A 23,287-nucleotide genomic window follows, 5' to 3' on the forward strand; every position below is an offset into this window, starting at 1 on the left:
CCCGCCCGCCCCGCTGAGGCGATGCCGCGGCGGCCGCTCCCGGCGCCCCCCGCTCCCCGCCTCCCCCCCGCTCCTTCCACTTCCCTCTCGCGCCGCGTTTCGCCCCCTTTCGCTTTCCCTGCGCCCCGCTGCCCGGGGGCGGCTCCGGGGCGGCCCCCAGAGCAGGGCCGCGGGGAGGCGGCGCCCAGCGCCGTGAGGCGGCTCCAACGGCCGCGTTACGCAAGGCGCCGCCGGGCAGCCGGAGGGGGAAACGCTGCGAGCGGGGCTCCGGAGCGACGCTGACTCGGGACACGGGATCGTCCTGCTTTACAAACCTCGGGCGGGGGGGAAGCGGTGCTAGACAGCAGCGTTAATTCCCTGTGCGGATGCTCCCCGGCCGCTGAGCTGCGCGACCCCTTCGCTCGGGGCACGGAGAAAACCCCTAAACCTTTGGCAAGGAATTACCGCTCTCCTGGGGTTTTGGGGGACCTTTCAGATCTGCGGAGGCAAGAGGAGCGCGGCGAGCTGCTGCAGCCTCTGGTCTTCGTCCTGCTGGTACTGTGCTCCGTCCTGCTTTACTTTAAGGTGTCCCTCATGGATCCGGGGTTCGTTCAGCCTGATGAGGAAGTACAGGTAAATCACTTCATGACTGAAAGTGCTGGGGCTATAAAATCTGTAGGCTTTTTGGGGTTTTTTTTTTTGCTTTTTCCCTACTGTGCCAGATAACAGTCTGAAATGGTTTCCGTTGCATTTGGCGTGAAGGAAACATGCACAGAGCTTTGGGGATTAAGTCTCTGATTCTTTTTATGTATAAAAACAGCAGGGATCACCCAGACTTGAAGCGCATCTTGAGGAGCACGCTCCCTTCGTAAGGGCGCTGCGCTGCCTCCGTGCGGGTCCCCTCTTGCCCCGGAGGCTGCCGGGCCCCGTGGAAGACAAACAGGCCTTGGCGTGGGCTAACGGCTGCTGCCTGGTGCGAGTACAGAAAGAACCGAGTTGAACAGCAAGCTTGGAAGGAAATACTCTTGGCAGCACTATTTATCGAGCTGTTCATAGATCTGTTGCCCTCTCAGAGGACAGACACACAAACAAGCACCAGCAAGGTAAATGGAGGTGTGAAGTTACGGTAACTGAGAGGGAGCCTACGCCAGGTTYGCTGCCTTACTGACTGGGTAGGACAAAAGCAACTAGGCGTTAYTATTTTTAATCTTCCACCATTAACGTAAATGGCTGGATTATGAATAAGTAGCACTGCTTTTACTGAAAGGACATCATTATTGTGTTTGGAAGCAGAGTCTGATCTTGCTTATTTACATCCCAGAATGTAGTTTGGGGGTCCAGGTGGTGTCTTATCAACAATTATTTCTGCCTGAACACAAACATTTCTTTGAATGGTTACAGTAACCTGTTCTTTCTGGCTGTACCTTAACTATCCAAAGTGGAGTTTCATGGAACAGTACTTACGTAGCAGCTTCTGTACTTCTCCAGGAATTATTCCTCATRATAGAGATAACAAGCACTGTATATTCATGAAGTAAAAGGATCCAGACAGCTCAGTTATGCCAAATGGGCTAATAGCTGCTGTTACTTCAGGCAGCAGCACGTGAAACGTCCTTAGTCGCTCCCTCTGTCATTTTTGGTAGGCTGGAAAGACTGAAGAACAAAGCATGGTGACACCCCCAGTTTCAAGCAATATTAAGATGCGGCGTTGTGGCTACTGCATGGTGAAGGTAAGTATTCATGACACGCTCGAAGAGAATGGGATGGCCAATTTAAAAGTTTGTATTCCTTTGACAACAGCTTTGTACGGCTGGTGTCGCCTGTGTTTTCTTGCTCAGCCATTGCTCCTCACTGTTCTGTGGGTTGGAGGCATGGCAGACCTGATCAGTTCTGTCACAGCATCACCCTCTTGCTGAAAGACTCACAGCAAAAGCAAATACAGCTAGCAAATTGATTTCAGGTACAATCCTGCACGGGAGAGTGATCCAGACTTATTGTGCAACTAAAGATGTAATGATAGAAATTGGAATGTATGCTAAGGTTCCAAGGTTGAAAAAAGTCCCTGCTAGCTTAGAGAAAGAAGGATCTGCTTTTGCTCTATTCCACCATGGGAAAATTATATTTTACATCTCCTTTTCTGGAGATATTCAAAACATGCCTGGATGCAATCCTGTGCAATGTGCTCTAGGTGACTCTGCTTGAGCAGGGGGGTTGGACTAGATGATCTCCAGAGGTCCCTTCCAACCTCAGCGATTCTGTGATTCTATGTTCTTATTGCCATGCCAGTCAGACCTTATTGTATTGTCAATAAAAGCTTATCTTGAAGTTATTTTGATAGCAAGTCAGAAAGGCAGCTGAGCACAACATATAACAACCTGTAGCAGCTGTGAGCTTGTTTGGAAGCCTAGAAACAACAAAACGTTAACCTGAATTGTAAAACATAGCATGAAGAAAAAAATCAGAGCAATTAAATTAGTTTTTCAAAGAGATTGCCTAAAGCCTAGAAATGCCCGTTTTCAAAGTGCTCCTTTTCAGTTTAATAAAATCCAGTATTATCCCAGCTTCCATGTATTCTTGAAGAGTATCTGCCAAAAATAATCAGCTTGTAGCAAGAGGATAAGCTGGCTTCAGGGAACGAATCCTAGGAGGCACATCCACATTACTTTCCTCAGCCATATCTTTCATCTTCTCTGCCCTGGTACTTGAGCTGCTTTCCTGCCCAAGTGCCTTGTGCTCATACAGAAGTAGAGACACTTCCCTCCTCTATGCAGTCCCCTAAAGACATCCCATCCCTGCACACTCATTCAATAGCAGCGGTCCTAGTTTTTCACCTCAACTCTCTGCTCATGCTTTCCCGAATAGCTACAGCCTATTTGAATAAATTGATCAGCCATATCTCCCTACTTTGCACACTGGGCTTCCCCTATAGGTAGATAATAAAGAACATATATAGGTGCAGGAGAGTCATTTAATTTGAATCTCACCCCTTTTGGATCTGTACCAGGCGATCATGATCCCCTTTACTTGTCTTAGTAATGTTTATGTTGTACTTTGATCTCAAGAGGGAGTTGCTTTTGGGGCTGCCTTGCTGTGGAGGAGGACAATTTTGCATGATGCTCTTTTCTACAAAACAGGGAATTGAACAGGAATGGACTATTGCTAGTGTCTTGTTTCTTCTGCAGCAACCAATGCGAGCCAAGCACTGCCAGCTGTGCCAACACTGTGTTCGGCGTTATGACCATCACTGTCCTTGGATTGAGAACTGTGTAGGAGAGAAGAATCACCCTCTCTTCATAGTCTACTTGAGCGTGCAGCTTGTAGTTCTGCTGTGGGCTTGGTATATTGCTTGGTGAGTCCTGGAGGCAGCAGTTTCACCACTCCTTTTGATGCTCCTAAAGCCCTAGTGAAGGTTTTGTGCAGAACAGAGCAGTGATTGGATTAGCTTTGTATCTTCACCTCCTTTTGCATACTGACGCTCAGCTCTTCTGAGACCCCTAATCTGCTGAGGAATAGTTAGACAGAGCCCCTTCTCTTTAAAGAGGTAGCTGATCCATAATTAGTTAAGCAGAATCTGATAATTTGGGTTTTGTTGCTTATCTTTGCTTTAAGCTTAACTTAACAGGATTATTAACCTAATGAATTTTGCTTCACTTACTGTAATACAATCTTCATTTACAAATTGACATATTGGAAACTCCAAGTGGGTTTCAGCTGTACACCTGTTCAGGACAGGAATTAACTGAAGAAGATTACTGTATCTCTCAGTTAGGAGAACCAGCATCTTTTAAACTTCTTAGATTTTAAGTCACCACTGCTGCAGTCTCTTAAGGGTTTATAGCATATTAACATCTCTGAAGTATATCAGAAGTTCACTACTTGTGAATCAAACTTAAATGTGCCATCAGGTTTGTTTGGCTTATGTAATTTAGTTTTACATCTTTAACCTTGAGCATGTTTCTCTTTGAATTGAAAGGTCAGGCCTCTACTTTGAACAGTCCTGGGACTGGCTGCAGCACAACATTTTCCTCATCACGTCCTTCCTCCTGATAGTCATATTCACCATTGTTGTCCTGTTGCTGCTTATTTCACACCTCTATTTGGTCTCATGCAACACCACCACCTGGGAATTCATGTCACATCATCGCATCTCCTACCTGAAACACTCCGAGTTGGAGAATCCCTTTGACCAAGGGGTAGTCCTCAACCTTTGGAGATTCTTCTGTTCATGCCACCTCACTGCATGGGAGAAAATCTACTTTCACAGAGACAGTGAACCTGTCTAGTCACAGTAGGACCTGCTTCGTAAAGTGCCAACACACCTGCAGGTTGCTGGATGAAGTTTTACTAACACAATTGCTGCTGTTTCCTTGCATGGAACTTCAGTATATAACGAACTGTGCAACTTGTTCCACAGCCTGCTCGTCCATAAAAGCAAATTACATTTCAAGAAGGATAGTCAGGGTTATTCTTTATATATGAATAGCACTGTTAAAGGGGAGACATTGGTTCTGGGAAGGCCAGGCGGCCAGATTTTTTGGACTGAGCAGAAGTATCTCTTTAAACTTACTTCCTTTTGTTAACTGCATCCAGATCTCTCCAGAAGAAATGCAGGAGGAGTGTGAAAAGGTATGTGCACTTCTGCTCCCTAAAGCTTCCCTTTCCTATTGCTGCTAGGGAACAGCAGCTGTTACAGACAAGTGAGCCAGAATCAATATAATTCAATATAATATAATGTGGCCTTTCTTCAACACTGTGAGAACCACCGTGCCTTCTCAGTGGTGGACAAACACTAGAAATTTTTGAGTAAATATATGGATAGTCAAAAGCAAGTTTCATTTTGACTACATGCTTAACTCTCATGCTTGTCACAAAGATTTGAGGTTTACTAGTGTTAATGTGCATGAGAAACAGCTGTAAGACAAAATTCAGCTGAGATAATTAGCCTAATACTTTGTGATGCCCTGACTCACTTCCTAATAGTGGCATCAGCTTAAAGAAAAAAAAAAAAGTACACAGTCCAGAGACTATTTTGAATGCATTCGGCTAAGAATGACGCCATTCACTTTTTATTGGACACAAAAGCAATACTTGCCTACCAGGTTATTTCTGCAGACAGCTTCATGCCTCAGCCTTTACTGTAGCTTCTGGGGAAAGAGCCTTTACGTAATTTATTATATATACACAGGAAAAATACTAAACTAATAGTAGAGGTGGTTACTTCTTGCCTGGCTCAAGTAACAGGAGTGGCAATACTGCTACCTCAACATCTTAGTAAAATTTTAACAAAAGAATACAAAATTTCAATGTAAGAGGAAAGATTCTAGGTCCTATTTATTTCTATGGCATTAAGGGGTGCCGAGAGCTTTTTAGGATAGCAGCAAGAGCACTTGTTTTCCATTGTAATAGGTCATACTGCAGGTTTCCATGAAGGACTACAAGGAAGGGTGGGATAAGCACCTCTCAGCTTTAAAAGCAGAAAAGCCTGGGCTGTGAGTTTTAGTCCCAACTTTTTTCGGTTAAAAAAAGTCTTAGTTAAAGTTATTTTGTGCCTTAATTTCCTTAACTCAGGAGTTAACACCAGTTCAGGAGTGCATCTGGCAAGCTGGTAGGATGCACTCAGGGTTTAAGGTTGATGAGCACTCAGGAAAGGGAAGTGCAGAGTCACTGATACAACGCTATAGTCCAAAAGAAGCTGAAAAACAGCTGAAGGATCCTTTTTTTGGCCAGTTCCAGAAAGGGCTTGTAATCTGTGTCCAGTCTGGTTTGTTCAGGGCAGAAGCTCTTATCAGAGGGCTATCAGAATATTAAGAATTGTTTTCATAATAATGATGTACAATCACTAAAGGATTGTGTAATTTATTCATATCAGTGTGGCATCTACCAAAGTATGGCTCATCTGCCACGTAGCAATTTCTGGTTCTTCAGTTATCAGCCAAATAATACTCAAAACATACTACTGCTCTGTTTGGTAATTCTTTTTTAAATGCACATGGATGGTAAATTACAGTCTTTTTACTCTAAACTATTAAAAGATTAAATACACCTTTTGTGGTTCTTTATGCCTCTCCCTTTGAATCCCAGGTCCTAGGCTTCACCTGTGCTAACAACTCACTGTGCTACTTATTTACTTTACAGTAGCCCTGACCTTAAAAAAGCCACAAAACAGCACTGTAGGGACCAAAAACAAACCAACCATTACTATTTAAACAAAGGTGAGGAAGAGGTGTATCCTGCCTTAAATGGCAGGAGGTTGAAAGGATATTCTGGAATTTTCAGAAGCAATTACACTTAGCTCTGACAAGAGGAAAATTATGTTCAGTGTGAATTATTTTTGTTATACACTAACATACACTCTTACTGCTCTTACCTCTCTGAATCCTGAAGCACTTAGACCAGCCTTGATTTAATGAGGGCTACTCACTGGCTGAACCCCAGCCTTATCTCCAGAAATAGCACAGTTGTGATAGTTCAGCTTCTGTCTACCTCTGTTGAAGATAAACCAAAGAGTAATAGCTATGTGTGCCTATTTGTTTTCAGGGGGATATTTCCTTTCTAGATATCCTTCCCTGTTTTGCCCTACAAGCTAGTATAATGAATCTAGGAGAAGAAAATGCATCTTATCAAGTGCTAACTACACATGATAGGTTACCAGACAAATGAAATAAACTTAAGCTTATTAATTTTCCAGTATTAAAATTGTCATTATATTAGCTATTCCAAAAAAGATACAGGATATACACATAGATAAAAACATCAAAGAGAACTTGCCTGCAATCATTTGGATGTGATAGGTGATCACATCATGCAATATGTACACAGAAAACTGGACTGAGAAAGAAGGAGGGAAGAAAGAAAATACTACCATGACATTTACACAGAAAAATAAAATACTTTTCTGTTGAGCAGAACATGGTTAGCCCTGATCTGAAACACATTCAGCTAACTAACACCAAGGAGATGAAAAGCTGGGACTTACTTCATTATAAGGAAAAGTATCTTTATTTTCAAAAAAAATAGCATGTGCAAAGCTGTGGGGTTTTTATCTCATTAAAAACAATAGCTAAGACTTAGCATCATCAAATAAGTAGAAGTCTTCTTCCTTAAGATAGTTCATTTGGATCATTATCAAACCCAAACTTCATTATTTTGGTTGTATTAAAATCCATTCCTTCCCTTGCATACATACCTATGAATAGGAATGGATAAAAAACATTACAAAGAGGGAACATTGCATATCTCTTCTAGAAAACAGGCAGGATGTAGTCATTCCCCCTGCTATCATGCAACTTAAAAGAGCTATGCCACTTACTGAGGCTCTTTGCAAAGAGTAGCCTGGGGTGCAGAGAAGATTTGATTTCATTAAGTCCAGTTTAAATTCCAAAATTCCTTATCTATTCAGTGGCAGATGACACACCCAGTCAAAAATGGACTACTTCTTAAGGTAATTCACATCCAGTATCCCTCCAAAAACTGAGACTGAAAAAACACAGTAGAGCAACTCAGCTTGCAAGACACTGTCTTCCTACGGTCATCAGCACTACCAGTTCTATGAATTCTTCCGACTTTTCCATTGCCCATGTCAAGTTGTTTCTACAAACGCTCATGATGGTAACAACTCGTTCAGATTTCTTACAGCACATCAGTCAAACATCCAAAAGGTGTGTGGAGACAAAGTCAAAATCCTTGAAGACAGCCTGCTCCTTACGGGTTAGGAGAGCAGCCTCCTCTGGAGGAGTCAGAATTGGCTTTTGCGATGTAAACTCTTCATCAAAGTTGCTAATGTCAGTTGGAGCTCTTAAAGTGGGCACAAAAGGGGGCTTCAGTTTCCTGGCAAGCAAGGCATCCCAATCAATTTCCTGGAAAGAACAAAGCAAACAGGCCAGATTATTACCACTAAGATTATTTATGAAATGTGAGATAGAAAGTAAGAGGAAGGATTGCAGCCTGCCTCCCAGATCATTTGCAACAAGCCTAATTTCTACTAAGCAAAAAAAAAAAAAAAAAGCCAAAACAAACAGCAAAGTTGGTGCAGGCCAGGTAATACAGAGATTCTACATAGCCTAAGGCTGTGCATCAGAACATGCTACAGCTCAAACTATATTCAGTAGGGACAAAACTAAACTGCAGCCATGGCCAGGCATATCAGCAGACTTACCCAGCGATTTGTGCCAACATTAGAGTTCTTTGTTTACCCCAGTGCAAAGCCAGCCAGATGCTGTGAGGCTAATAACTTCTAACAACATCTTTGCCTAGACAGCCATGCACCCTTGAACCAAAGCAAATGCGTCTTTAACCTCAATTTCTCTTATGATTCATGTATATCCTGCAAATGCAGGTGCCATCAGAGTAACTGGCAATCACTGTCATCACTAGACAGCATTTTTGACTGCTGCAGTTTGAGCTAAAAAGGGGTATTTGCTGATGGCTCAGAAGGTAGGTGTATTTATACATAGAAGTAGCACAATCAGAAATAACAACTGGTCCTGGAAGCTTACAGATCCCAGAAAACACACTTGGGGAATGTCATTTCCAACATAACTTGAAACACTTATTCCTGACTAGAGCAACAAGATGCAACAGAAGCTGCCATTAAGATCTCACTGATAACTAATGGAAATTTGCCTCAATACCAACAGAAAGCAAATCACTCTCAGCTCAAATACAAGAGCTGAAGGGGAAGGATAAAGGGAGCTCCTACCTTAAAAAAAGCCTGGATTTTAATCTCCTCTGCATCTCTTTCCCCTGCTCCCAGTCTACGCTCTGGAGATTTCCGAAGCAGCTGCAAGAAAAATCAGTCCAAAATTAAACAACTGGAACAAGGATGGACAGAAATAACGCTCCAGAGGGGGGGAAAAAAAAGAGAGATGGGAGCCTTCAGTATCTTGCCACACTCCTTTTGCAGCAAGGTTGTAAACTGCTGGTAATAGCTCAGACATAGTTCCTTGCATACAACTTGCTAATATCAATAAGATAGCCGCTATAAACTGCATGTAGCATCTCATCTTAATCGTGCACACATGATGAACGGATCACATTTAAAAACTGATCAAACCATCTCCAAATTACTCTGACATTCCTGCCCTTGAATCAATGCTTCTCCATTTCAGAATTAGCAGCAATAGACCTCAGTAAGAAGCCTGCTTAGTCATCCTTAGCCAGAAGAGTAGCATTTTGTAGAAAGAAAAAAAGGGAAAATAACTATAATGCGTAAATTTTAAATGTTTCCTTAGCCTGTGTAGGCAGCTCCAGATTACACACATAGATGCTACCTGGCCTGAACAATATCCCTCTGGATCTACTTATGATAAATGCAGATTTCTCAGGATCATGGAGAACCCCCAGCCCATTACCTTGCTGATTATAGAAAGTGCCTCAGATGAAAGGAATCGCGGATACCGGACTTCATCATTGACAATACTGTCAAAGACTTCTTCCTCATCATCTCCAGGGAATGGTGACTGCAATTATGACATTTTATTATTTAACCCACATAGCACCTGTTTCTCACCTCAAAACAGAGATGAGACTAGGAGGAAGTTGTAGGGATTAACTAGTGTTTGGCAGGCAATATGAATGAGAAAAATGTGATAGAAATACTAAGTGTTAGTAGCAAAAAGGCCAAGGGTAAGACTGGGGATATCAGACTGTTAGAGCTGTTTTCAAAAAACAGAGGCAATTAGAAGACTCATAGTTTGAACGCATGAGGAACTCCCAAACATGCCTGAAGTTATTTTAAACACCTGAATGGCTGTTGGCCACTTTCACCAAAATTTTACCTCACAGAGTCAGGTACAATTCTCCCCAAGGCTGCTTGGTGAGACCCCGTTAGAGAAAGGTGATCTTACCTCACCAACAAGCATCTCATAAATGAGGACGCCCAATCCCCACCAGTCTACTGCCCGAGTGTACGAAACATCTGTCAGGACTTCTGGAGCCAGGAATTCAGGAGTGCCACAGAAGGTGTTTGTATGGTCTCCAAAACCCATTCCTGTAGGGGGGAAAAAAAAAAAAAAAAAGTGTTGTAAAATCCAGCACACATTTCTAAATGGGTCACACGCAGTCCTATCCTTTGAAAGCCATATTGAGAAACTAATGTCCTTAACTGTGCAAGAGCTCTCATCTGTGCTTGTAAATGCCATTTAGGAAGAATGGAGCCTGAGGCTCCCAGCAACAACTCTTGAGTCTCAGCTTAGAAAACTCAAAGTAAGAAATACACAGACAATGCTTTAAAAAAGCAGCAAAGAATGAGGAAACTTCCTGGAGACCCCACTGCTCACTCAGGAACGCATCTTGAACTACTCCATATCCTGGCTCCTTTGGGCAAACAAGTATACTGTAAACTCCTTGATAAGTTTCCTGAAGAGCAGAGGACAAAATACTCTTTCCTAGTTCATCATGGCCAGACAGATGAGATTTCTTTAGATAGGAATAAACACAACAGTTAAACAGAGCCACCTCAGTATTTGTATTTGCAAACACATTACCAGAGTGCAGATCCTAAACTTCATCCTGATGGCTCAACTTTGGCTTCACCAGAATGACTCACCTTCCTTACACAGTCCAAAATCTGCGATCTTCACAAAGCCTTCAACATCTAAAAGTAGATTATCCAATTTCAGATCCCTGAAGGCAAAGGAAGGGAAAGAAAACAGTGGATGAGGATTGCCATCCAACAGCTTTTTTGCAAGAGGCAGAAACTAGATTTTAGTAAAGAGAATAAAGTTAAATAATATTTGAAAGATTCCCCCCAAAGGCTATTTTACTGACATTTTGCTCTTAATGAAAGGCTCACAAAGCAGCTTAGAGCTGGGTAGGGCTTATTCATCTGCTAAAAGGGCATCCCACAACAACAGGAGAATTACTCAACTGTCTCAATCAAAAAGAAAGCAATGACTTACAGGTGCCCCCCAGAATGTACTGACATGTCACAGAAGATGAATCACCTGCAACATGTCAGATGAATATCTTCTAGATGACTTTCTTTACCTTAGGTAACAAAGACATGAATGATGAACATGCACCGATAGCAACAGGAGATGGGGAAAATAAAAAAAAGACAGAAGGATCAGGAACCCCAGCAAGACAGTGAGCTCCAGACATGTAGCTACAGGAAAAATAAACCTTCAGGTTGCTGAAGTGTCTTATACTTGATTTTTTGCTGCATTACCTATAAATAATTTTCTTCCCATGCAAGAACTGGAGCCCCAAGACTACACAGGCTGTATAAAACCTAAAAAAGAGGAATAGTTTTCAGGAAAGATATATGAGAACCAAGTTAAAAATTTACAGTGCCTGGAAAATAGACTAACTCTAACTCACCGTGCCATATGCTCTGGAAAGATATCTTCGTGTATGCGCATCATAAGATCACCACCTGGGGTATATTCCATCACAAAACAAGCATGATGAGGTGTCTGAAAACAGGCAAACATATTCACAAGGAATGGATGATCAGAAGAATTGACCACTTCAAAGATTCGCTTCTCACAGTTCAAGCTGCCAGGATTCAAAGAACAAAAATGTCAGTGTTAAAGCTTGGCAGAAAGTTCTGAGAAAGACAGAATGAAGGAGGAAATCTTTACACCTTATGCTGCAGAAATAAAAAAAAGTGGTCTTATACAAATATTTATCTTATATGCTTCCAATCCTTGAGTTTTAGTCTGTTCTTCAGGTGAGTATTATTCCACCAGAAGCTAGGAAGCAGCACTGTTATAAGCTTCCTGCTATTTCTGATTTTAGTTTTAAGGCCAATCATAACCTTAATAGTACCAAGACTAGTAGGCATCATACCTACTAACAGTTGACCACAGCTGTGACACTGCAGCGTCCGGCAATAGTACCATCTCTAAACAAAGCTCACCTATCAATTTCATCTCTATTAATAATATCTTTTTTCTTCAAGGCTTTGATAGCATACAGCTTCCCAGTTGCTTTGTATTGGGCCAGCAGCACCTGAAAGATAACAGAAATGCTGTACTCCGAACAATTCTGACATTTCCTTATTGGATTACTTTGACCCCCATTGTCACAAACTACTTCCATCCATTCCAGACAGTCATTCTCAAAACCAAGCTCAAGCAACTCCAAAGACGGAGCACTTCCTTTCTGCTCCTTGCGCTGCAGTGGTTCAGAAGGATGCTGCTGTAAGTTGCATTCTTTTCGGAAACAGCAGCATCACAGCTGGCCCAGTGCTTTGAGAACACCTCAGAGCTCTCGCAGCAAGCAGCTATGCATGCAGTTTTTAGCAATGAAGCTATTCCACTAGTGATTGCAGTTTATAATGAAAGGAAGGGTATTGATGGGCTTTATGAAGTGATTTTGTCAGTTCCCAGAGTTTTATCCAGGATTTGAAGCCAAAAATCCTCAGGTGTTTTGATGGTTGACAGGAGCATTGACTGCTTCTGTGGTTGGGTTAAGTTTGTTCTGTATATCTGCACTGCAACAAACCTCTTGGTACTACGTTTGTATTCAAACTCTGAGGCAGAAGCCCATTTTCATACCCACAGTCCTACCACCCTCTTCCACAGAGCCTGCATTTCTACCCTACCTTCCCGAAGTGTCCACGTCCCAGCATGGCGATACAGTGAAAATCCTCAAGCTGAACTGTCCTTTTCCTGCAGGCAAACACAGCAAAATTGCTGAGCCGATACCAAAGGAGCGTGTACTTGTGATAGAAGGGGAAGCTCTGTAGAGCAAATGGGCAAAGTGAAGAGCTGCCTCAGCCACTCCTCTCCTAGGCTGAAATGCTGGAAAGTTAGGCTTGCTGCTGCTGTGCCGCTGAGGAAGGGAGCAGGGAACCCTAAGTTGAGGAAACTGCTCCCCGCGGTAGCAGTTTCTGCCTTCCATCCCTACTGGCAACAGGAGAAACAATTTTGCCTCTCCAACGCTCGCTCTCTCTGTTACTTCCCATCCTTGGGGTAGTAAAATTCAATTTTGCCTACACTCCTTTCAGCAGGCTCAACAGCAATTGTGATAATCAGACATGAGCGTGTACGTATCAAGTGCCAGTAGGACACAGATATGGAGAAAAGAAGCTCTCAAAGGGGAATTGAAAATGAAACAGGGAAAAAACAACAGACATAAGATGTTGCTGGAAAAAAAAATATGTAGCTGAATAAAGAGATGCTATAGAATGTTATGTCAGCCACAGGGTGTTACCAAGGAAACTCAGGCTGCAGAATTGCTTGGAAAGAATAACAAAAAAGCAATTAAAAGCTTTAGTCCAGGATCATCTTTAAAAGGGAGCAGATGTTCCATACTCCTCTGGTGAGTGAAATGAAGGGCTCTGTATGTACTCCCTCCTCAGTATTCTCAGAGAGAAGGTAGATAGGTGCCTGACTGCATCTTTGCTACAGGGTTTTGAAGATGGGACCCCTCGAAAGTGACCGTGACCTTATGAACGTAATTCTATGATCCCACATATGAAGTACTTAAACCATGCRAATAGCTTAGATAAATTTTGTTATGTGTGCTTTTTCAGTCTGTATTTGTTCACCAATATTAATTTTTTTACTTGCCCTGTTTTAGGTATATTTACTACTATGTATCCTTGTTGTATACATGTTATATATAACTGCCATAGACTATAAACAACTTGCTGTTTTATGCCTCCCTATGTAATGAAAGACAATGTATCTTGCATACCAACAGAAGAGTGTAAGGAGTACCAAAAGTGTTTTTGAAATATTCTACTTCAAATTCAGACATGTCTAAATATGCTACACCAGAAAACTTCCAACACTTAAACATGAAGAACGACTTGAAGACAGTTGAGTGATTTTACCTTCTACTAAAATCACCTGTTACATTGTACTGCAGAGTCTATTAAAAGGGTAAGTATTGGGGTTAACAAGCAGACAAGGCACAGCAGATATTTGGACAAGTACAGTACAGTGCAGACTTTTCCTGGTACTGTCTACACTTGGCACTAAGAGTCTGCTGCTGAAAATCCAGAGTATATCTTTTGGACAATTTTAGACTGCACGCCCAAATATTTCAGCCCGGTGCCTCTTTAACTTGTGACCCAAGACAGCCCGTGCTGTCCACCATTACCTTAGAGATGCCTGGATTGGAAATCCTGTTACAGCAGAGTTGCAATACTTCTCCTCAACATGCAGCCTCTTCAGACACTAGGAACCGAGAGAAAGTTACTGTATGTCATTCTCCGGAATCACCAAATCAGACCTGAACACCCACATCCTAACTTCTTCCTGTGTCCCCATCCAGCATGGCCACAGTCCTTGCTATGGTGCAATTAGTTGTCACCTCTGCTGGGAGAGGAGCAGCATGAAAACAGATCATCTATGGCCACGTAAGACTATTCCCGTACACCAGTGAATTGTCTGAACCATAATAATAGTATTCTCATACCCATTTTGCTTCTCCAGAAAAGGCAACTTATAATAGTTAAAAAAAAAAAAAAAAAAAAAAAAAGGATTATATATATGGATGCAGTACTTTCCCGCAGACCCTGTGCCAAAATAGCTCATTGGACTCTGAATCTCTGGAAATAATTCATCTAATAAGGAGGTACCTGCCTGAAGTATAGCTAATTTCTCCAGTATTTCTCCAAATTTTCTCCAAAAAAGTAAGAACTACTGAGCCCTGGAAGAAAAGAAAAAACTTCCTATTGACCCAGCTGATTACCGGAGAGTCTGCAGGAGATGGTGCTGATTCTTTGGAGTTGGCCATCAGAAAAAGGCGTGGAGGCTTGGGTGGAGCTTCATCATCAAACGTAAGCTTAGCCACAGGAAAGTCACTGCATTTATAAGACAAAATTTAAGGAGATTGCCTTGGAGCACAACATTGTACACAGGCACAAATATATCACTGGAAGCTATATAACAAAGTTTAGTTCATTCCAACACATTGGACAAGAGGACTCCTTGATTCACACCACAAGTCTATGAAGTATCAAAAAGAAATATACTCCTCTGAATTAAAAGAAAATGAGTCATTAAGCYGTTGATGGTTAAATTAAGCCATTGATGGTTAGAATCATGTTCCATCCCCAGACCGCTGATGCTATGAAGTTAACGCTAGACCAGTACTTAGAAATAAGTGATTCACTGATTCACTGATCAAGAATTTAAAACAAACCTGGATTCTAATAGCATCACAGCAGTTGGCTTGATCTTTTTTTCTTTTCAAGATCTTGTGGATCAGTGGGAATAGTCTCTTCTAGAGAATAACGAATTCTCTAACAATTAATTTCAACAATTTTAGAGAAACTATTATTTAGAGCATTTTCTTCTATAGAATATTTAAAAGCTTATTTATGTAACTTTTGAATGATACGTTAGGCTCATGGTTGGGGTACATGTAATCCCATGAAAGAGGAGCATGTTTTTACTATAACAATCACATTGTGACCTTGCATAGAGTTCAATTACTATGCAGGTAAAGACACTGAATGAGTGGAGTTTCCTTCCCTTACAGTGCAGAACTAGAACATCTTTCTGTGTATATAAAACAACTTTCGAGAATCTGCTTTAGTTTCTTCTTTATCATGGCATTTACTTATCACCACTTTTATGCCCACAGCTCTTACTGCAGAGGATAAGAAAGCTGCTGAGGTTCCCCTGGTCTGGAATACACTGCTCAGTAGGATAGTGATTCTGGAAATCAGTCCAACTGCTAACAATCAACCAGAACTAGCCAGGCAGTAATGAACATCCCACTAAAACCACATAACTTCAGGCAGCATTGCCTTTCCTTAAAATTATGAATTAAGTTCCACAAATAAAACTTTTGCATCAAGATCTTCCACCACTTTAGAAAGCTGCAACCGTATTTTAAGATCTATTCTATGCCCATTCCAGATTGTCATCTAGCAATACTCAGAAAAGGACTTACCTAGCCAGTTTGGACACTGAATCAATAGGACTTTGCAGAGGAACTGGAGAGAAGTCTGTATGAACGGGATCATGAAGTGAGGGGCTCAGACTGCTCATAGAACTACATGGAGGGAGGAAACTCATCATCAGGCGACCCCAAGCTGCAACATTTATGTTCATTTGAGAAGCTCGGAGAAATTCTTTCCCTGGAAGAGTCAGCGTCCAAACACCAATGAGGTTACAATGCACAAATTACAATCCCATGAATTGTTAAATTACCTTTTTCACCCAAATACCCATGAGTTAAAGGCAATCCACCCTAGGGAAAACAGGCTTTCTTTTGGAGAAGAACATTTAATAGTGATAGGTGAAACAGTAGATCTGTTCCACCAAGTTCGGCTCCCTATAATGTCATAACATAATCCTCAAGTGAAGGTTACATAAGATATTAAAAAATATTCTATTTTAGCCAAGTTTTCTTCTATTTCTACACTGCATTTTAATCATGCAGCCTGTTAACTGAAAGTTTCTGAAAACATCTTACAAACACTAAAACATATGTGATCTTTTCATTATTTTTACCACCTCTTGAAGAATATAAATATGGAATTTAGTTTATCCCCACTGCCAAGAGTCCTCAGTATAAAAAGTCTTACCTTATCTAGACTAACAGGAAAAAATGTGCTGACAAAAACAAATACACAAGTTATTCAAGACCCTAAACTATTAATCTGACTGAGACGCCAACTCTAAAGCTTTGACAGACAATCAGCAGTCTGTTCATGCTACAGTCTTCTGTAATTCAGAGTTTTCCAGAAAATCTTCCAATACCTGTTCTTTCATCAGTAGCAGCACTGCTGATTAAATTAGCAATATCCAATACTCAAGCTGTGCTAAGAAGTCTGTTAAAAAACTAGTAATTATATCTTCCTGACACTGTTAATTATGAGTAGAAATACTGCTGCAATATCACAACATTACATAGCATACTGCAGCCAGGCTGCCTGCACTTTGCGACAGAACGAACTTCCACATTCTAATAAAGTCCACCTACCTACACGCAATAATCAGCAAGCACTTTAATGCGTCTCACAAATTTAAGGGGAGGGGAATGTGTGCCAGCCTGCTACTGCAAACCTTAGCCCTCAACCCGCTCACCCTTGCTAGTAAGCAGGCAGTTCTCTAGCAGCTTACCTTTCTGTTTGGGGAAAATGCGTTTCTGTCGCTGCAGCTTGGGCCTTCTCTCAATGACAGGATTACAGAACATCACCTGTCAGAGGAGTAAAGGGGACTTGTCAGGACACTTCATTTACCCTGTGAGCACAAATTTGCACACATGCCTGCTCTCTCATCAAACTCCCCGTTCATATCTGTTTGGTAAGCGAGGAGTCACTCCTGCAGACAGACTCCAGACTGTGTTATTCTAGCTTCACCCTCTAAACATCTGTTATTTCAACTCTGGTTTTAGATGCTGGAATTTTCTGCTACCTGAAATGTGGAAAAATCTAAAAAGTGAAGAGCAAAGTTATACTAATTCCCAAAGCCATGCATAAAGAACTGCTGTATAATGCAGCCATTTGTAGGGTAAGAAGCAGTTAGCCCATGGGAATAAATAAATTAATTAAAAAGAGCAAATGGGAGGTATGAAGTCAAGATCCTACTTTTGGAAAGGTGACCAGAAACTTTTATCACAACACAAAGGAGAAAGTAGTGAGGCTTTTAAGGGATTATGTGGATGATCTCTTCATTGATGAGACTTCAAGCTCTTTATTATTAGCCTCAGAAAGATGACAAAATAAGCATACCCAGAGGGAATCTGGATCTTTGATTCTACAGTCTGTGTAATTCAAATATGACCATTAAGCCATATGTTTAATTAAAGCATACCAATGACTCATAATGAAAGCAAATAAAAAACAACAGATTTCACAGAGCACCCATGTAATTACAGAGCAGCTCTGAAGAGTCACTCCAGGCTATGGCATGTGTACATCCTATTATATCATGTTGCTCTTTGTTCTCATATGTGATATTGATCCCAATTCTAAAGGATTTCAGGTGCCCAATTCTAAAGGATTTCAGGTTCCTTCCAGATTATTGCTCCTTCCACTCCTTGTATCCCGGGCTGAAGAGCTGCTTTCAGGGCAGGAGCACCCTAAACAGACAGGCTTCTCTGAAAAAGAAACAAAGCTGAAACCTGTACCTCCGCAAAAAGCACTCCTTGGGGTTCAAGGGAGAGGCACATCCCATGGCGTTCATTATCAAGGAAATCATCCAAACGTAAAAACTTCACTGCACAGAGTTCTCTCCAGTCCCTCCAATAAACTGCAATTTCTAGCTCACGAGACTGGGGAGGAAAAGAAAAGGAGGAAAAAAAAAAAAAGGCAACAGTCACATCCTGCCCCGTGCTCTGGACATGGGGCACACAGACGCACACAGACACAGCTTTTCCCCAAGCAACTTTCAAAACAGATCTTTATTTTACCCTGTAACAATTCAGTAAAATAGACAGTATGCAAGGAAAAACTTCTTTAATCCTTCTGTTTCCCCACTTTTTCTGATCTTTTCAGACCTTCCCAGCTACAGACCCTTTTGGAGATGGCTGTCTTTGCTCCCCATTTCAGAAATCCCTGTGAGAGCCATTTTGCTGGCGAGATGAAATAAAGCTGCTCAGATAGGGAGAGAGAGACAACAGATGCTGTTCAGGCTGAAGCTCTGCCAGAGATGCACTGCCTTGGGGGGAAGACAACTGGTGCATAAAAGGGCATGGGGACAGTGCCTATACAGAGTTAAATCAAATGGAACGGCAACTAAATGAGCAAACCAGGTAAGGTGGAACAGAAAAACAAATACAACACAAGGGGAATCTAAGGCAGTCTTACCCGGTCCAACTCAATGACAAAGCTCTGGTCCCATGCCTGGTTATTAACTGGTCCCCAATTTGTTTGACCAACCACTTTATTGTCCACTTTGAGCACAGCAAGGACCTCATCTGGACAAAGGAGAAAACATGTAAGAGTTCTAGGAGGATTAGGCATAATGTGATTCAGCCTCTCTCTTAAGTTTGCAGAAAACAGATTTCTCATAATTACACTCTTATCAGGCTAACATAGCATTCAGATGAGACCCTATGCCCCAAAACACCACTCATGATTCAACAGAGAACCCCATACTCACTACATAGCTCTTCATTCCGCAGGTACTTTCCTGCAACGCTACGGCCATGAATACTCAGGCCAACTCGTGTTCGGGTAAGGGACCTCAGATCACTTGGGCTGCCACATATGGGAGAAGAACTAGCCATTCGGGAACGTCCTGGAACATTTTCCAAAAGATTCTGGCACCCCATCAGTCTCACTTCCAGTGTACCTGAGGAATTTCATCAGAGCAAAGAATGTTATTCCTAAAAAGGCAAAGTGACTCCAGTCAGCCTGTCCTCACAGAGGGCCAAGAACTTCTCAGGTTCATGATTTCTTGGTTAGTAGCTCAAATCTATCCCAGACTATTAATAGTCTGCAAATCCATACTATTGGAAAGCTTTTACTGGCCTAGAAGAAATAGATCCAGTTCCGAGAAAAATAAAACGTCCATATGAAAAGAGGCATCACAATAATAAGAAGAAATGCAACCCATTCTTTTCAACATCCTCCCCACAACAACATGTCATGCAGGATTTAGGTACCTGTAAGAGCTGTAGGTTTGATGACTGAAGTAGGTTGGATGCTGCCATGCTGAGCTCCCAGGGAGGAAGTATTTACTAGTTCCTGCTTGATGAGTGCTCGCTTAGGGTGATCAGGAGAAAGTTCACTGAGCTGATGTTCCAAGGACAAGCGCAGCAGATCAATCTTCTGAGAGGACTCTTGCAAGCGACCCTGAGCCTAGCAATATGAAGTAGAACAGAGAGCAGGCAGAAATTTTGAATGAACAGCCCTGGTCCTGGTACTTTAAAAAAAGAACTTTGTGAACTACTGAAGCCAGCCTCAACAAAAGACTAGCTAATATCTTACTAATCAAAAATAGGAGGGAATATTTTCCCATAGATCCTGAAACACCATCAGGCTCACTTCCAATGTTCCTGAGGAATTTCACCAAAGCAAGGAATATTATGCCTAGAAGGGAAAGTGATCCCAATCAGTGGGTCCTCACAGACAGTCATTAACCAAGAGTTATGAATCTGGGAAGTTCCCAGATGTCTCTGCTCATTCATCCTAAATCATTAATGTTGAGGCATGAAACAGCCCTCTTTAGAAGGTCTGAACAAGTGCTTACCTCAGCCAAAAACTTGCGATCCTGCACCCGACTCCCTCCTAAGATCTTCAGCACATTTTTTGCCCCCTCAGCTACAGCAGCTTCAATGCGCAGGTGATGTCTCAGCTCCTCAATACGCAGCTCCAAAGCACTGATGGTGGTCCCCATCCTCGCTGGCCATTTTGGAGATAAAACATGACAAGGATGCAAACTGATCAAGTATTTGGGATCCTGGGGCTTTGGCCACATCTGTGCTGAGATGTATCAGTTAATTAAAACACCTTACCTGCTGGATCCACTGCATCTTCTATCCCTCCTGCTGACTGAGACACCTTCACAATGTGCATACGGATTATTTCAATCTTTGTCTTGCTGTCCTGAAGCATCTGCTGAGCTGTAGCCAGCAGCTTCCGCTCCTGCCAGAAAAAGAACATATGGAAGGAGAGGACCAAGGACCATGTTCATTAAAAAATGGATTACGGTGATGTGTTCAGAGATGAGGGTGAGGTGGTACCTGAAAGAAGGGTCATAAATGATCGTGATATATCATACATAAGCAATTCTGTAAAGGAAACATTGCTGAGGACCAAGGACTTTAAGATACCTACCTCCATCTGTAGAGGGAAAGGACAGGTCAAGGAGCCTTTGTTGGACTATGACACCAAGGGAAAACGGTGAGTTGCTAAGGGACAGGGTCTGCCTTGCAGATATGTCCAGTTAATACCAAATCTTGCAGTCACTGAGACTTATGGCTCACTGGTCAATTGTGCTTACAGAGTTGTGTGAGCAGAGGTTTGGAACGAATCAAAATATTACAGCCCTTTACACCGCTGGTCTTATTGAATTATGAAGCTTAATAAGCTTGGATTTTTTTTAATTATCCTTTTGATTTTTAAATATGATTATGCCAAACTCAGTAAGTGGGATGAATAAGAAACCAGTAAATCTCTGAAGATCTCTCACATAAAGAGACATCACATGCTGTGCTCTATCCTGAACTATCTAGTCATATCAAAACATCACACCAACTCAGTGTACAACACCAATGCTTTTGTACCTTCTTTTCTGATGTCAGTGAATGTACCTCTTACACTGCCCTTGCTGTCTTCCCAGGCTTGAAACAGTTTCTCTAGAGATAGTACTCCTGTCATGCCATTTACTGTGAGATGCTCTTCTCCAGCTCAAAACTACCTCTAATCTAGAGTCACTATGAACATTGAGGTTAGATGCATTAACACTTCTAGGGCGGCATTCAGTCAACTGTTAGGCATCTAGACTAAAGTAGTCAGGTAGAGCCTGTAGTTAGTAGGAAGATGTAGGTCTTTCCAAAGGACCATTCATCTCTGAGAATGACAGGACAAGGTAGTCTTTGTAGGTGCCTACCACTTTTCACTGAGACTACAGGAGGAGCTTAGACAACTAACATTAAACAACATGATTCCCACCTCTATGATTAATACCACTAAGCAATGTTCAAGAGCAGAAGCACAATGGTATCTGCCATGTCAGAACCGCTAAAAGGGTCAAAACTGACAGATTACACTAGTCTGTCCAATCCAATAGCCTTTCTCTGACAGTGATCACCACCAGATACTTCGGAAAAAGGCAGAGACAATTACATCACAGGCAGAAGTGGAATAAGCCACCCTTCCAGAAAACCTTCTCCTGACATCCAGTAGTTAGAGATTAGCTTAAACTCTTGATGCATGAAATATGCACCATCCAATTCCTTTCTGATTCCCACTAAACTCTTGAAATCTGTTAACACGTTGCAACAAGTCTAATGCACAAACATTCACAATACCAGTTGTCCCATGGAGTAACACGACATGCTGTCACAGTGCTGAACACCAAAATGCAAAGCTAGGATTCAGTCAAGTAGGCCTCACAAATGGATTTCTTTCACATCCCAATCACCAGACAGAGATTGTGCTTGGACTTTAAACACAAGCTGTGCTCCAGGAATCCTTATTCCCACATGGTTGTTTATTCCTTCTTACCTTGGATGTTGCATTTGAATACAGCTGGATCATGTTCTCAGCTCCTTGTTTCACTTTCATTTCAACATGCAGCTGCCTTTTCAGAGCTTCAATCTTCCTCGCCATGGGGTCTGGGTTCCTTTCCCAGAGACAAGGGTCTGGAGATAAAGAGCCATCTGTGCAACAACACAATCAATACCATTAGTCACCTTTTCCTGCATCATCTCACTCAGTTATAGACAAGTCAATCTATAAAAGAAGGTTATGCTATAAAATAAGGTATAAAAAGATCTCACCTACAAAACTAGCTGCAAAATACAATTTCAAATTAAGCTCAAACCCGTAAATATTTCCTAGTTTATTGGTGACCCAGTATTAACAAGCACTCTTCCAATTTTATACTTATTCATCCCACAAGGTACTTGGATGTTCAGCTGCCCAGAAACTCTGTTTAAATCTCTTCAATTCCATCTACAGCCTACTCCTGAACATCATCCATGCCCAGCACTCTCGGCTGGTCCTCTGCCCACACTGATCTCATGTTGCCTCCTTTCACCTTGATTGCTCCAATCACAACTTTTTACTGCACAGCTAATTTCATTAGCTGAGTATCCACAAGAGAAACTCCCACTACTCATGAGCCCTCAACAGAAAATAAATAAATAAATAAATAAATCAGTGCTGAAGCTATCTAACTGGATTTTTCTGTCAATCATGACCCCAAACCTACCTGTCTTACTCTCCTCCTTTTCTGTTATTACAATCCTTGCATTAAGTTCCTGAAGTTCCCAGTGCAGTTGCTCCAGTTTCTGGTTGGAGGATTTCAGAACATGCTCTATATGCACAAGATTCTTCTTGTCTGTTGTCACTTTGCGCAGGTTTTCTGCTCCCTCTTTAATTTTCAGTTCCTTCTGAATAGCTCGACGAATTAGTTCCTTCTCACCCTCCAGTTTTTGCTGGAAGCTTGGATCCATTAAGTTCACCCCATTGCCCAGCTGCAAGAGACAGCTGCCCTGCAATCAAGCAGTATTGGGCAAGAGGATTACAGAGATAACACCATCCAACCATTTTTAAGATACAGCAATACACCCATAATGCAAAATGCAAAACCTACATCTTTTTTTACAACTGAGCAAGCAAAGAGTCAGCTTTACTTTCAGCTGCATCCGAAAAGGTAACCACAGACTGTCGTTCCAATGTCTGTTCTACCTGTGATTTACATGCAGTAAGGCTTCTTTAAAATGT

At 41.9% G+C, this 23,287-nt stretch overlaps 2 protein-coding genes across 2 annotated transcripts; one reads left to right on the forward strand and one right to left on the reverse strand.

The window, feature by feature from the left end:
- Positions 1-312: 312 nt before the first annotated feature.
- ZDHHC12 (zinc finger DHHC-type containing 12) lies at positions 313-6,021 on the forward strand (the record flags this gene model as incomplete). The annotated part of the gene is made up of 4 exons (XM_026059776.1): positions 313-612; positions 1,623-1,709; positions 3,162-3,328; positions 3,953-6,021. Coding segments are annotated over 4 exons (864 nt in total), but the record flags the coding sequence as incomplete, so codon positions are not given.
- A 1,280-nt stretch (positions 6,022-7,301) lies between these two features.
- Positions 7,302-23,049, reverse strand: PKN3 (protein kinase N3). Its single transcript, XM_026059700.1, has 21 exons — positions 22,773-23,049; positions 22,064-22,218; positions 20,350-20,479; positions 20,085-20,236; positions 19,498-19,693; positions 18,993-19,184; positions 18,698-18,807; positions 18,019-18,162; positions 17,010-17,085; positions 15,835-16,021; positions 14,626-14,737; positions 14,032-14,108; positions 12,527-12,593; positions 11,840-11,931; positions 11,299-11,475; positions 11,147-11,209; positions 10,526-10,602; positions 9,825-9,967; positions 9,330-9,437; positions 8,678-8,758; positions 7,302-7,835 (listed from the first exon to the last, which is right to left on the reverse strand). Exons 1-21 carry the CDS (start codon positions 23,014-23,016, stop codon positions 7,623-7,625), a joined length of 2,796 nt encoding a protein of 931 aa, XP_025915485.1. The 5' UTR covers positions 23,017-23,049; the 3' UTR covers positions 7,302-7,622.
- Between the last annotated feature and the right edge of the window lie 238 nt (positions 23,050-23,287).

This window comes from Apteryx rowi, unplaced genomic scaffold (genome assembly GCF_003343035.1).
Source record: "Apteryx rowi isolate R43461 unplaced genomic scaffold, aptRow1 scaffold_16, whole genome shotgun sequence".
Classification (NCBI taxonomy): domain Eukaryota; kingdom Metazoa; phylum Chordata; class Aves; order Apterygiformes; family Apterygidae; genus Apteryx; species Apteryx rowi.

Excerpts from the sequence above, each read along its gene's own strand:
- PKN3 (XM_026059700.1), bottom strand. The coding sequence starts at position 23,016 with ATGGATCCAAGCTTCCAGCAAAAACTGGAGGGTGAGAAGGAACTAATT. Across the intron at positions 14,109-14,625 it reads CATCTCCTGCAGACTCTCCG|TGTCTGAAGAGGCTGCATGT; the intron begins GTAATCAGCTGG and ends CTCGGTTCCTAG. Across the intron at positions 10,603-11,146 it reads GGGAAGAAAATTATTTATAG|GGATCTGAAATTGGATAATC; the intron begins GTAATGCAGCAA and ends CTTTGCCTTCAG.